Genomic DNA, 15,294 nt, shown 5'->3' on the forward strand with positions numbered 1-15,294 from the left:
AAAAAAGTAAAAAGTGTAAAGAACAGTATTACAAACCCCACATGCCTGTAATCTGAGATCAGTGATTGTCAAGCCTTTGCCAAATGCTAACCCCACATAACATCTGTTGTGTGTGAAGTTGTGGTTTTTTTGCAGTTGTAACTGCAGTTGTAACTTAGCTGTTATATATTTTTTAAAAATGTTTACTGGAGTATAGTTGATTTACTCTGTTGTGTTAGTTTCAGGTGTACAGCAAAGTGACTCATTTATACATATACATGTATCCACTCTTGTTTAGATTCTTTTCCCATATAGGCCGTTACAGAGTATGGCCGTGCTCTACAGTAGGTCCTTATTAGTTATCTGTTTTATATATAGTAGTGTGTATGTGTCAATCCCAATCTCCCAATTTATCCCTCCTGTGTGTGAAGTATTTTAAAGAAAACCCAACCATCAGGTTATTCTATCCCTACGTACTTCGGGATACATCTCTTAAGAAGATAAGACTTTTTTTTCACGCGGCCATTATTATCCATCTAACAAAATTAATAGTAACAGCAATTCCTTGGTTTCTCCAACACCCAGTCCATTTTGAGCTACTCCAAGTAGCTCAAAAATGAATGTCTTTTCACAGTTGGTTTGTTCAAATCAGGATGTAAACAAAGCGCACACATTATACCTGGTTGATATTCTGCGTGTCCCTCCCCCCCCCAGCCTTGTCACTGATTGTTGAAAACCTGAGTCAGTTGTCGTACAGAAGGATTTGTCTGTCTGCTCCCTGTGGTTTTTTTTTTTTTCTTTCATAATTGAGATTTTATTGGTTGTTTTGAGGATCAGTACACAGACATTTCAATTTGTACACAATTCTCAACATACGTACCAAAACCCTAAAAAAATCATGTAGTTGTGATTCTTTTCTCAACAGTTATTCCAGTGACTTTCCAGCTTAAAATCTGGGGGCAAATTTTCCTTCACAGGATATCAAGTACCAATATCTTCAAATATTGATATGCTGTTACATCGTAAGTCCCACTAATTCACAATTTAATATCATATACACTACATACTCAAATTGTCAATCGTTCACAGCACATTAACAGTTACTAGAAGAACTGGACTACCACGACCAAAGATGTTACAGAGTGCACAAAATTCTGCCCAGGAGAGCCAAGATCAAGGGGTGAGTGGTTTGCTTTAGGAAACAATCTACCAAAAACAACGTGGGAAGAGAAGTAATTTAAAGTGTTTAAGACATTAAATGCACAGCTGACTCCAAACTGCCATTAAGTATGCTTTGTATTACAGGATGTAAAAGCTACCCTCCATCTGTGGAATGTTAAGCTGACACCCAAGACAATCAAAGCCTCCCATATTCAATATCCCACTATTTTCTGGTTGTACCAAAAAATAAACAACCAGCAAATGATTTCACCTCTTAAAAAAAAGCATTTACACTTAAAAAATGGGATGAGGTGGGATTCCTTCCTTTTTAAAAATGTTTCTAGAGCTACTAAAAAACTTGCATTTACAAAATAGTTGATAAAAATATTCCTCTGGATTGTACAAGAAGGGAGACAGGGACCACTGATAGGACCAGGTGTGTGATATTAATCAGACTTGGCTTCTTTCTCTCCTGCTTCATCAGAAGCTGTGCTCTCCTCATTTTTAGTTTCTCCATTTTCTGCAGGTAAGTCTTCTTTAGTCTCTTGGTTAGTCACTTCAGCCTGTTTTCCCTTTGCTCCCCTTTTCCCTTTTGTTTGCACTTTTTTGTCGGAAGATTTATCCTTTCCTGCCGCCTTTTTTGGCTTCGTTTCCACTTTTGCAGGAGCCGGTTTAGCTGACAACCTCGCCGATCTCCTCTTGGGCTCCTCCTTCGCCGCCCCCTCGGCGGAGCTGACCTTCCTTTTGGGCATCGTGGCGGCGGGGCGGGCGCGTGCCGGGTGCCTGCGGGCCGCGGCGCGCCGAGAGCCTTCACGAAGCTGGGCTGCCTGGCCGCTACCGCTCCTCCCGCCCTGCTCCCTGTGGTTTTACCTAAGTAGTTCCCCTATCCTCCATATTTCTTGCAAACTGGAAATGAACGCTAACTTTCAGGGGCAAGAAGCTGCACTATGTACTCCCTGTTCCGTCATTTCAGGACATGTACTATCTGTCTCACTTTCAGTCACGCATGTGACTATCTGTCACACGTACTGTGTGCCTCACTCTTAGTGAGCTCATGTGGCAATGGCTGCCCCTTTCACTGTAAAGACCCACATCAGCCTTTCACGCGGTGCTTTCACGAATCCTTAATTAACTAGAAGTTGCAAAACGGCGACTTTCTAAATGTCTCCTGCTTTCCAAATGTGTTAGCTATATATTCTTCTATAAAGCAGAACTTTATCAACTGGGGCTATTTAGTTATCCTGATAGGAACTTTGATCCCAAAAGACAGGCTAAATGCTTAATTCTTTCCCTTTATTCGCCGTTTTCAGAATAGGAGTTGATCCCCTACATACCTCCGATGGTAACCCATTGTTTGTTTGTTTGTTTCTTGGATGGGGAGGCCACTGCTTTATTTCATTAGGAACTCCTGTGTTCATGTGTTCGGTTTTTCAGTTTAAGTCATTGTGTTCTTTGATACTCCAGTTGTCTCCTCTTTGGCCTCTTCATGTTGGCTCATGCATCCTTTTGATAAGAAACGAAGACTCTACTCTGACTTAATTTATTACAATTTTTACATATCCCAAAGATCATGCAGCTTCAGCAATATTCCCTACTTTGAAGATGCTACAGTAGGGGGTTAGTAAACTTGTTAAAAATAAATACTGCAAGAAGCCAGTTTGAAGATTCGAGGAAACCAGGTATCTTAGTCTGCTCAGGCTGCCATGGCAAAATACCGGAGACTGGGTGGCTTAAACAAGATAAGTTTTTTTTTTTTTAATATTTATTTATTTGGTGGCGCTGGGTTTTAGTTGTGGCACGTGGGCTCCTTAGTTGCAGCAGGCGGGCTCCTTAGTTGTAGCATGCAAACTCTTAGTTGCAGCATGCACACAGGATCTAATTCCCTGACCAGGGATCAAGCCTGGGACCCCTGCATTGGGAGCACAGAGTCTTAACCACTGTGCCACCAGGGAAGTCCCCAGAAATGTATTTTTTTCTCACAGCTCTGGAGGCTGGAAGTATAAGATCAAGGTGCAGCAGGGTCGATTTCTGGAGAGAGTTTGCTTCTTGGTGTGCAGATGGCCATCTCCTCACTGCTCACATGTAGCAGGGAGAGAGAAGTTTCTCTCTTCCTCTTCTTATAAGACCACCAGTCTTATAGGGTTAGGGTCCCACCATTATGACCTCACTTAACCTTAATTACCTCCTAAAGACCCCATCTCCAAATACAGTCACATTGTGGATTAGGGCTTCAACACATGAATTTTGGGAGGATATAATTCAGTCCCTAGCAGCATGCAACTTTTAGTCTTTCAGCTTCTCATTTCCTAACCCAGAAAAAGCAGAGCTTTGGAATCTTGCTTTGGGTTATTTAGGTGGGTCAAAGAGAAGAATGAAGGGGAGAAAGAGAAAAAAAAAAGTTTTATGGAGGACCTACACTCGGAATAATAATGGTAAATGTATATTAAACTGTTATTGTCAGTGCCAAAGACCATACTAAATATGTGATCTTAAAACCTTCAAAATAATCCAATTACTTCTTCCATGTTATAGATAAGAAACAGGCCTAGTGAGAGGTTGAGTCATTTGCCCGGGGTCATCCAGCTAATATGTGGTAAAGCTGGCATTCCAGCTGAGGCTCTCTGGTCATTGTGCTTTGTCAACTCCATGAAGGACTCACAATTTCACAAAGGTCATCTCATTTAATTCTTCCACTAACTGTATAAAGATAGGTCTTTATTATCCTTTTTTAGTTTCAGATGAAGAAGCTAAAGCTTAAGAGACTCATCTGAGGCCAGACATTTAACAAATGGCAGTCAGTGCTAGGATTCGAAAGCAGAAAGGAAGACAGAATTGATTCCTGACTTTCTGTGAGAAAGTAGGTCACCACTCTGTTAGTGTATTTGAAAGACCAATGTGTGTTTAAGAGAACATTTGGTTGATGTTGTGTGCTTTCTGACATCGTTCTGAACTTCGTGGCTGGATTTCAGGGAGACCTTTAGCTAGAGGAGCTCAGTCAAGTAAACCCTTATCCGGGGACTTCACTGGTGGCACAGTGGATAAGACTCCGTGCTTCCAATGCAGTGGGCCTGGGTTTGATCCCTGGTCAGGGAACTAGATCCCACATGCATGCCACAATTAATAGTTTGCATGACACAACTAAGGAGCCCACGTGCTGCAACTAAGGAGCCCGCCTGCTGCAACTAAGAGCCTATGAGACTAAATAAATATTTTTTTAAAAAGTAAACCCTTGGGCTTCCCTGGTGGCGCAGTGGTTGGGAGTCCGCCTGCCAATGCAGGGAACGCAGGTTCATGCCCTGGTCCGGGAGGATCCCGCATGCCGCGGAGCGGCTGGGCCCGTGAGCCATGGCCACTGAGCCTGCGCATCAACAGGAGAGGCCGCAGCGGTGAGACGCCCGCGTACAGCAAAAAAAAAAAAAAAAAGTAAACCCTTATCCAACCCCTTAAAGAGGGAAAAAAGTTCAGGTCTCAAGACGAGAAGGCATCTCAGTAATCAGACAACCAAATGGATACTTTGCATAATTTTACCTAGTTCCTTAATATCTGTGGGTTCTGCTAATTTAATGAATCATATGATATTTAACTGCATGTTATTAACAGATGCATATTAAGCGCCTGGACTGGGAAAGGTGCTGTGCTAGATGCTGAAGAAAGAGAAGAACAGTTCAAAGTCCAGGAGCCGGGTAATAGGTGTTGGCCTGACAGTCACCACTGCTGAGTTTGCAGAAACGTTCATTGTGCCAAGGTTCAGGCCTAGAAGGGGCTTAGAGACCCTCTCCAGGATACTTGGGAATTGAATGTGATTGGGAAATGCAACCTACAGATTTAGTATTCATTTGTTGCTTTTGTGCTTCTTAATATATTAGGAAGAGTCCATAGCATTATTTCATTTACATTTCAAAACAAAACAAAAAGTAAACACACATTTCTGTACACATAGATAATTTCTAAAAGAACATATACCAGACTCGTTAGTAGAGAACGGACTTGAGGACACGGTGGGGAAGGGTAGGCTGGGATGAAGTGAGAGAGTAGCACTGACATATACACACGACCAAATGTGAAATGGACGGCTAGTGGGAAGCTGCTGCATAGCCCCGGGAGATCAGCTCGGTGCTTTGTGATGACACAGAGGACTGGGATAGAGAGGGTGGGAGGGAGGCTCAAGAGGGAGGGGATATGGGGATGGATATATGTATACATATGGCTGATTCACTTGGTTGTACAGCAGAAACTAACACAACACTGTAAAGCAATTATACTCCAATAAAGATGTAAAAAACAAAAACAAAAAACAGTACAAGCAGACCTCAGACATATCACAGGTTGGGGTCCAGCCCACTGCAATAAAGCGAATATCACAATAAAGCAAGTCACAGGGGCTTCCCTGGTGGCGCAGTGGTTGAGAGTCCGCCTGCCAATGCAGGGGACACAGGTTCGTGCCCCGGTCTGGGAAGATCCCACGTGCCGTGGAGCGACTGGGCTCGTGAGCCATGGCCGCTGAGCCTGCGCGTCCAGAGCCTGTGCTCCACAACGGGAGAGGCCACAACAGTGAGAGGCCCACGTACCGCAAAAAAAAAAAAAAAAAAAAAAGATAAAGCAAGTCACAGGAACGTTTTGGTTTCCCAGTGCATATAAAAGTTACGTCGACACTCTAGCATATTAAGTATGCAGTAGCTTTATGTCTAAAAAGACAACATACACAGCTGAATTAAAAAATAGATATCATCTGAGCCTTCAGCGAGTTGTAATAATAACATCAAAGATGATTGATCATCGATCACCATAACAAATATGATGATAATAATGAAAAAGCTTGAAATGTTACAAGAATTACTGAAATGTGACACAGAGACATGAAGAGCACAAATGCTGTTAGAAAAGTGGCGCCAATAGACTTGCTGTCACACGGTTGCCACAAACCTTCAATTTATTAAAAAATGCAGCATCTCTGAAGCGCAATAAAGTGAAGCACAATGAAACGGTTATATTGATGTATTATAATTTTTAAAGACTACTCCACTTAAGTAATAAAACATTCTTCCCTCTGTACTCAGCTTCTATCCCTACAAGTGAAGGCTAAATTAGAAATAATTCTGTGTACGTTTTGATAATATTTGATTTGATAAGTTCAAAACATAGAATAGAATTCTTGAAAAGATAATAATGCTTTTAAGCCTTTTTATAAACACTGTGCTTGTCTCATGGGCCTCATTCTGGAGGATGAGAGGGCACAGGGTCAGATAAGCTGCTCCAAAGGGCTCTGGCTGGAAATGCGGGGTTCAAGGGGGGCCTGATTGTGACAGAATAAAACAAAGCAGACCCTCCGGTTATAACCCAGGCCCATTAAAATGCTTCGGGCCCAATGACCAACTGCTGGGAAAAACTTCCAGGGTCTCAGAGCTGATGGTGGTCTGATCCCTGCTCCCGTCGTCCTGCACCTGCGACGCCACGTCACAGCTACTCCCACAACCAAAACAGGGAGGGCTCCCAGCGCCCCAACCTGTGTCCTCGTATGTAAGCTGGGCCGCAAACACACCATGCTTTCCTCTGCACCCACACCCATGCATGTGCCTGGCCCTCTTCCACACACTTCCTCTCTTCCCAGCACCCCACACCCTGGCCCTCTAGCAAACACCTCTTCATCCTTCAAACCCCAGCTCAAGATTACCTTAGACTCTGCAGCACCATCCCTGATTTGCCCAGATTTTCTTAGGCACTTTGGTTATATTCTCATTGTCCTGTTCTATCTTAGCACATACACTAATTTTTTAATGCGCCATAAGCCCCTCTGTATCTTTTATTCCTGTATCCGCAACCTCTGTCTTAACCCTTGACACATAGTAGTTGCTCAGTTCATGATTGTTGAATAAATGAATGACTCCGCTTATACCAGAAGCTTTCTTCCTGTGGCAGCACGTAAATGTGTGGTCTTGAGAACTTAGATGATACCGAAGCATCCCAACCCCCTTCCTCACTTTTTCTTCATTTACCCAGAAATGGTGATTAGCAAACCAATTTCTGAGACTTCAGTGAAACTGTTTTCACTTTTTAATTAAGTGAAACAGTCTTGATCCCTGACTTGCGTAGTTATTTTTAACCTTCTGGAAAGTCCTAAGTGAGTACTTTGGTTTGGAAGAATTTTTCTACATCTCTTGATTTTGCCATTCTATAAGCTTGGCTCCACTGTCCTAAGGGTTCAGCATCATGAAAATCTCATTCCCAGTGCTTGTCTTAACATCATTCCGGCATTAACAAGCCCAAGACTTTGACAGACTAATTTGAGCTGAACAAGGAAACAGAATCCAGTACCTAGTATGAAACGTAAATGAACCTGGCTTGCTAGCAGTTCCTGGAAGTCTTTGTGTTTTCCAATAAATCCACGCAAATCATACAGTGAAAGAGAAGCCACAAAGCAGAGAGTCTGGGACTGTTGGGGTCATGTTTGTAATTAAACCCCCTCTCTCTCTCTCAAGACCCAGTAAGAGCCTTCCCCCTCCAAAAACCGGAAAAGACCGTATGCCGACTGCCAAAGTAGATCTGACCAAGCATCCTCTCACTGTAAGAGAGGAAAACAAAGCTCCACGCAGGCTTTCTCCAAATACACAAAGAAGTGCCTGGGCACAGGGCAAGGGCACAGCTCCAGTCCCAGTTGGCAAGAGCAGGGCAGGGCTCCTGTCCTCCCAAAGGGCGCGAAGGACAGGAATGTTTCCTAGAAAAGGAACCAGGGGAGGAGACCGAAGTGGACAGAGCTGATACGGAGCTACTGTGTGAACGTGGAAAGCCGCTTCCCTGCTACTTCAAAGGCGGGTTATTCTGGGAGCTGAAGGGAGGCTGGGTCTTTAAGTCACATGACTGGTCTTCAAGTCACATAAGTCAGTATAGAAGTAGAGTGGGACCAGGGAGGGTGGGCTTAACAAAGCATGTATTTGTGGCTGATTCTACTCCTTGAAAGAGGCTGCAAATATACCACAAAAATAGGATTCAAGGTGACTGTGTATTGTGATATTCATTACAGCACTCTTCATAATAGCAAAAAGTTGGTAGCAACCTAATTTAGCAGTAGGCAATTAATTATATAGCCACGGTCCAGAACATTAAACCACAATTCAGAGTTTTCTCTGCACAGTTAATAACCCAGGAAGATGTTCATAATATAATGTTGAGTTTAAAAAGCAGTATATACTTTCTTTACACTTTTCTGTATTTTCCATAGTTTTGATAGTGAGCATACATTACTTGTAAACCAAAAGTTTCATTAGATTTATTTTAAAATATATTATTTCTGGGAATTCCCTGGCGGTCCAGTGGTTAGGCCATCTGAAACTTCTACTGAGTGTTATTGTCTTCAGCTGCAGCTCTTCAGATATTCTCTTTCCTTTACCGTGGAGGCACCTATATTTTTCGTGCATTTTCTTTTTTTTAATTCATTTTATTTATTGATTTTTGGCTGCGTTGGGTCCTCATTGCTGCACACGGGCTTTCTCTAGTTGCGGCGAGCGGGGGCTACTCTTTGTTGTGGTGCGAGGGCTTCACATTGCGGTGGCTTCTCTTGTTGTGGAGCATGGGCTCTAGGCACGCGGGCTTCAGTAGTTGTGGCACGTGGGCTCAGTAGCTGTGGCGCACGGGCTTAGCTGCTCCGCGGCATGTGGGATCTTCCCGGACCAGGGCTCAAACCCGTGTCCCCTGCATTGGCAGGCGGATTCTTAACCACTGCGCCACCAGGGAAGCCCCTGCGTTTTTTCTTATTCGCCTTTTGGTGCTCTCCTGGGGCAAGGAGACATGATGTCACAGCACCAGAAATAGCTTATCAACATGATTCTCCTTCAAAGTGTGCTTCTTCTTGACCATTATTATCTCTGGTTCTCACAGTGCTAATCAAAGAGTACTGGTGCCTCTGAGGATGGTGAGGCTTGATTTTGAGGGACTTTCAAATCCTGCTAAAAGCAGATACAAGGTAGAGCATCTGCTGGCCAGCTGTATGCCCCTCTTTCTGGGGCAGATCTTACAGTATTAGGCGGGTATGTTTATGTTTTCTGATTTTCTGATATGGTGGGGGGTTTTTTGCTTCATCAAAGTCGATGCTCTATAACTGTTATTCCTTTTGTTGTTTTCGATGGAGTTTGAGGGAAGAGAGTGAAGTGGAAATGTTACTGGAACTGTAAGTGGAAGTCCATATTTCCACTTAAACGGAGTCCTGCTAGCAGTTGAAGGGAGAATGAGTAAGAGGAAATCAAGACCAGAGAAAAGAAAATGAGGGAAGTACAGTATGACGGAAAGAGCTCTGGTCCAGGGGTCATGAAATGGGGCTTCAGGTTGTAGCTCTACCACAAACTGGCTGTGTTCCCTTTGGCAAATAATGTCCCCTCTCTGGGCTTCTCTTTTCTTATACGTACAATGACTGGATGAGACGGCGGCTTTACCTCAAGCACCTAGATCTTATCCGGTGCAGAGCAGGACATGTTTAGATATGGTTGTTCTTCTACAAATGGAGGTTTATGTGCTCACCTTGGCAATATAGCTGACATACTCTTAAGTGCTTTCCATTTTACTAAGCACTTGTACATTGCACGACATCCACGGTAGACTGTGTCCATTGTGACGTGCTGGGGTCCTTGCATCAGAAAGCTGAATAGGGATGTAAGAAACTAAACAGCAGACCTTTTAATAACCAAAGACCGTAGATTGGGTGGCTCACAAACAGCAGAAATTTATGTCTCACAGTTCTGGAGGCTGAGAAGTTCCAGATCAGAGTGTCAGCAGATTTGGTGTCTGGTGAGGGCCTGTTTACTGGTTCACAGATGGCCCTCTTCTTGCTGTGTCCTCTCCTGGCAAAAGAGGCAAGGGAGCTCTCTGGGGTCTCTATTATAAGGACACTAATCCCATGCATGAGGGCTCTGCCCTCATGACCTCATCACCTCCCAAAGGCCCCACCTCCAAATACCATCACATTGGGGAAATAGGTTTCAACATACGAATTTTGAGGGGACACAAATATTCAGTCTATAGCATCTACAAAAATTGTACTAGGAACCAAAAACTTTGGATAAGAGGCAACTAATTCTCTACCATACAAGTCTTACAGACAAAGAGCTTATAGACAAAGAGTGTTAGGATCCAGAAGAAAGGTTATTGGGTCAGTTTTTCAGATTATTTCTCCATAACACCAAGTTCCAAGAAATAATTCTTAGTCATTTGTGGGATGTTCCAGAGAGCCCTTGGGATAAGAAAAATTGCAGCTGCCTGTATGTGTTGCAACTTAAGACGCTGTGGTAGTACTTTGGCAAAACTGTCATGGTGAGATAGACCTAGTTCTGCAAGACTGAGCCACAGCTTAACTAGCCAGTTTCTGTACTGGAAGGATTTATAGGATTTATTCTTTTTTAGGTTTTCTTTTTCTTTCTTTTTTTAATAATACTGTTACCCTCATATATACAGTCAATTGGTTTTCAACAGGGCTGCTAAGACAGTTCAATGGGGCAACAATACTCTTTTCCACAAATGGATATCCACATACGAAAGAACAAACTTGGACCCCTTCCCTACACTAAACCCAAAAATTAGCTCAAAAAGACCTAAATGTAAGAGCTAAAACTATAAAACTCTTGAAAGAAAATATAGGAGCAAATCTTCATGAGCCTGGGTTAGGCAAAGCCCTCTTAGATATGACACCAAAAGCATATACAACCAACAAAAGAAAAAATAGACTTCATCATCAAAATTAAAAACTTTACTGCCTGATGCATACTATCAAGAGAGTGAAGAGACAACTCACAGAATGAGAGAAAATATTTGCAAATCATATATCTGATAAGGGATTAATATCCAGATATAGATAGATAGGTAGATAGATATAAATGTAATATACCTTATATACTATATATAGTATAGTATACATAACAGATAAAATAATATATAAAGGACTTGAATAGCTATTTCTCCAAAGAAGATATACAAATGGCCAATAAGCATAGGAAAAGATGTTCAACATCATTAGTCATTACAGGAATAGAAATCAAAACCACTGTGGGACACTACTTCACACCGACTAGGCTGACCATTTTTTAAAAATAAAATTAAAAGGGAAATACCAAGTGTAGGCCAGGATTCAGAGAAATTGGAATCCTCATGCACTGGTGGGTTTGTAAAATAGTTCAGTCATCATGTAAAACAGTTTGGCAGTTCCTCAAAAACTTAAATACAGAATTACCATTACCCAGCAATTCTATTCCAAAGTAAAGACCTAAAAGAATTGAAAACAGACATTCAAACAAAAACGTGTACGTGAATGTTCATAGCAGCACTGTACACAGTAGTCAAAAGTTAGAAACAACTCAAATTCCCATCAGCTGATGAATGGGCAAACAAAATGTGGTCTATCCACACAGTGGATTATTCTTCAACCGCAAAAAGGAGTGAAGCACTGATACATGCTACAGTGTGGATGAACCTAAAAAGAAGCCAGATAACAAACAGCCACATAGTGTATGAGTCCGTTTATCCGAAACACCCAGAACAGGCAAATCCATGGAGACAGAAAGTAGATTAGTGGCTGCCAGGAGTGGGGAGGAGAGGGGAGTGTGGAGGGGCTCATAATGGGGTTTATTTTTTTGAGGTGATGAAAATGTCCTAAAATGGACTGCAGTGATGGCTGTACGACTCTGTTAACATACTAGAAACAAAAACACATTGAATTGTGCACTTCAAGTGAGTGAATTGCATAGCATGTGAATTATATCTCAACCAAGCTGTTATGAAAATAATAGTAACATTTAATAATAGAACATTTATAATGTTCATTGTAAAAACAAACAGTACAAAAATATATCAAGTGAAAAAAATGAATGTCTCCTTCCATACACTTCTCTCCTCAGAAGAAACCACTGTTAACCTCTTGATGTGTAAACTTCCATACCTTCAATACTTCACAAATATATATTTACATACAAGCACAAATATAGTTCATTTTTCAGTACTGCGTACTATTCCATGGGATACTTGTATCATAATTTATTTGACTAATAAAACTGTCCCGTGGCCTTGCCAGAAACATCATTAACCTCGTGAAATAAATCTCCATGGCTGCTCACACTGGCGTGATACATAGAGTAAAACAGTATTAAACTATACACCAGTGTCTGCAGTGTGGGCTTCCTGTCCACCTCCAGGATAAGACCTGAGGGTCTTCCATTACTTCGTCTTTTGTGCCAGGTAGTGCTGGGCAGCTGACAGCCGCGTGTTAGAAATCATGGCTTTGGGGACTTCCCTGGCGGTCCAGTGGTTAAGACTCTGCACTCCCAATGCAGGGGGCCTGGGTTCTATCCCTGGTCGGAGAACTAGATCCCACGTGCATGCTGCAACTAAGAGTTCACATGACACAACTAAGACCCAGTGCAGCCAAATAAATAAATAAATAAATAAAATATATATTTTTAAAAAATCATGGCTTCATAGCTACACAGTAGGGGCGCTGCTTGCCTCACACGCCCCTTATTTGAACTAAATCCGGAACCCAAAGCCTGGCAAGTATAACTGCTCAATGAATATTCGTCCCTTCCTTTTTTTTTTTTTTTTTTTTTCCAAGGAGGTGGTAGAAACCAAGTTCATGAATCTCCTAAATCTTTGAATTATTTTTGGATATAGTCATATTACAAGTCTTTGGCGTTGAGGTCTTAGGAATGAACTTGTGGTTTCTGATTTGGCTATTAGTCTTTCTCTGACCACCAAGTTCAGACTCAATACCCTCACCAGCCCACTGAGTGCATCTGGGGGTAGTGGAGGCTTGTGCAGGACCAGCCACAGTAGAGCAGGTATCCCAGGCTCCCCTCTGCCTGGCTCCACACCTGGCCTGGGCTGACAGCCGGAACCGGACTGGTAAGCGAAACAGAGTCACCCCTCAAGGAGCCCCGAGGCTAGGGAGAAGACGAGTGCCACGGTGAGAGCAGAGATAGAGCACAGGGCAGGGGCAGACGAAGGTCTCCAGGGAGCGCTGCTCCACCTGACCGGAGATGTGGGGCAGGTCTTCCTAAAGATGTGGCTGTTCTAGTGACCTGAGCCGAGTCACGAATGTGTAAAAGGCAGGCTGGTGGAGAAGCAGCAGGGGAGCATTACAGGTGGAAAACCCAAAAGTGTCAGAGGCCCCAAGCCGTGCGGTGTGAACACCAGGGGAGTGGTGTGTCATGCAGGCGGAGTGCAAGACGCCAGTGTCCAGCGAAGCCCTCTCTCCCCCAAGCCATCCCTTTCTGCTGCCACTTCCTTTCCCCCGTTTCTTCCTTTTCCAGGGAAACAGGATCAGCAGCTTTATAATAATAATAGCTGACACATCCCCACTCTGTATCCAGTGCTATTCTGCATGCTTTAAATATATTAACTTGTTTACTTCTCAGTCCTATGAGGTGGATACTGTTATTACTCCATTTTCAAAATGAAGAAACAGAGAGGTTAAGTAACTTACCCAAAGCACACCAGGGCCACATGGTCTCCCCTCTGCTTTGGTCTGTGCTTATGGCCTACATGGCCCTGGCTTTGCATGGCCCCCCTCCATCCAAACAGACTAAGTGGAATGGTATTTCATAAAATACAGGGATTGATCTGTAGGCCTGGTGCAGCAGAATTACCTGTGGTGCTTGTGAAAATGCAGGTACCTAGGCTCTACTGTAATGCTCTTGACTCTAGTGGGGTGAGGGATCCGGATTCTGCATTTTTTACAGACTCCCCAGATGATCCTAAGGCACAGTAATGTTTGGGAACCTCTGGGCTGCTGTGTCTGAGCTGCAGGTCCAAATTCCCATGAGAGAGAAGTGGAGTGGGCAAGCCTGGCCCCAGTCGCCTGGGAGGGGGCATTATTTGGTCTTTTTGCGTGGAGTTCGGGCATGGGAGCAGGCTCCTGGTAGGGATTCAAGAGCAGAAAGGACTGCAAGAGTGAGGAAGAAAATACCAGAATCTCCAGTCACTGGCATTCCTGGGGAGACCTCTGTGTGTAGCCCAAAGTATGCTGTCCCCTGACCCCGCATACCGATAACACAGCCTTAGCTCTGACCTCAGTCACTCCTTACAAGACCACGGAAACAACTAACATTGGTCCTTGGATGCAGCTCCTTGAGGAGAGGCCCTCCCCCATCTCAGCTTCCTTCTGCCCAACAGATGAGAATGAAGTTCCTTTACTTTTCAGCAAACTGTCCTGCAGATTTACTCTTTCTCTGCCATCCCTTTCTCCTTGTCACCCTCCAATCCAGTGTCTTCCTTAACTTTGGAAATCACTGTTTTCCAGAGGAAAAGGTAAGGCATAGAGACACCTCTTCCATTGGTCCTAGCTGAGCTGAAGAAGAATCAGAATGTCTCTCATTACTCTTATTAAGCCACCCCGAAGAAGTGTGTAGAGCAGCTACAGCATGGGATCATCAGATGACCATGTGGGCACTTTTAACCCCTCAGCCTCCAGGTGGGCTGGAACGGCATCCTTTAGGAGCAGAAGTCAGGGCAGGGACCGTCAGATTCCAGGGCCAGACACACTCACAGAGCCAGAAACATGTAGGAATCCAAGTCCCAGGGGGTCCGGAGGGGCTGCACGGGCAGAGCCAGGAGATGGGATCTGGGGAGTCAAAACCAGGTGAAAGGCTGTGGAGCATGGCCAAGGCACTTAGGCTGCTGTCTAGCCCTGAGCTTCTGGTCAGACACAGGAAGCCACAGATTTGTTTTAAAGAATGAGTCACTGCGTCTCTCAAGTATTTGAACCAAGACTGTCTTCCCCATCTTGTATTTCATTCGTCAGTCTTTACAGAGCTGAGTCCAGGTCCTGGTGGGGGTTTGCTCAGCACCGGGCTACACTCTTAAGATGTTCATCAGATGCCAGCCTCGCCGACACTCTTCATCCTCCCACTTGCATAAATCGGACCCCTGCCCTGGTCTTCGTTATCCTGCCCAGGTTCTTATTTTGAGGCTGGTTTCCTGGACTGATCCTCTGTGATCCCACAAGTAGTTTCAAATTACTAGATCCAACCTGAGATGAACTGACGTGGCATTTTTTTCATTAGATGGTTATCGGTCACCTACCTACAAACATGCAAGCCGTTGCCCACGGAGACTGAAGCAGACATAACCTTGGACTCATGTCCAGTGTATCCAGTGTAAACTATTATCTCTCAGCCTTTTTGT

At 43.7% G+C, this 15,294-nt stretch overlaps 2 protein-coding genes across 6 annotated transcripts in view; one reads left to right on the forward strand and one right to left on the reverse strand.

Moving 5' to 3' along the window:
- The window catches only part of PIGL (phosphatidylinositol glycan anchor biosynthesis class L), a 65,652-nt gene that overhangs the window by 12,158 nt on the left and 38,200 nt on the right, over positions 1–15,294 (forward strand). The gene's annotated exons all lie outside the window — the stretch shown is intronic.
- LOC309792868 (non-histone chromosomal protein HMG-14-like) lies at positions 901–1,985 on the reverse strand. Its single transcript, XM_082602825.1, has one exon. The coding sequence runs from the start codon at positions 1,890–1,892 to the stop codon at positions 1,587–1,589; it is 306 nt and encodes a 101-aa protein (XP_082458951.1). The 5' UTR covers positions 1,893–1,985; the 3' UTR covers positions 901–1,586.

Source organism: Mesoplodon mirus (genome assembly GCF_964341445.2).
Source record: "Mesoplodon mirus genome assembly, chromosome: 18".
In the NCBI taxonomy this organism is placed as follows: Eukaryota; Metazoa; Chordata; class Mammalia; order Artiodactyla; family Ziphiidae; genus Mesoplodon; species Mesoplodon mirus.

Bases quoted from the DNA above. Each gene is read 5' to 3' on its own strand.
- LOC309792868 (XM_082602825.1), bottom strand. From the start codon at position 1,892: ATGCCCAAAAGGAAGGTCAGCTCCGCCGAGGGGGCGGCGAAGGAGGAG.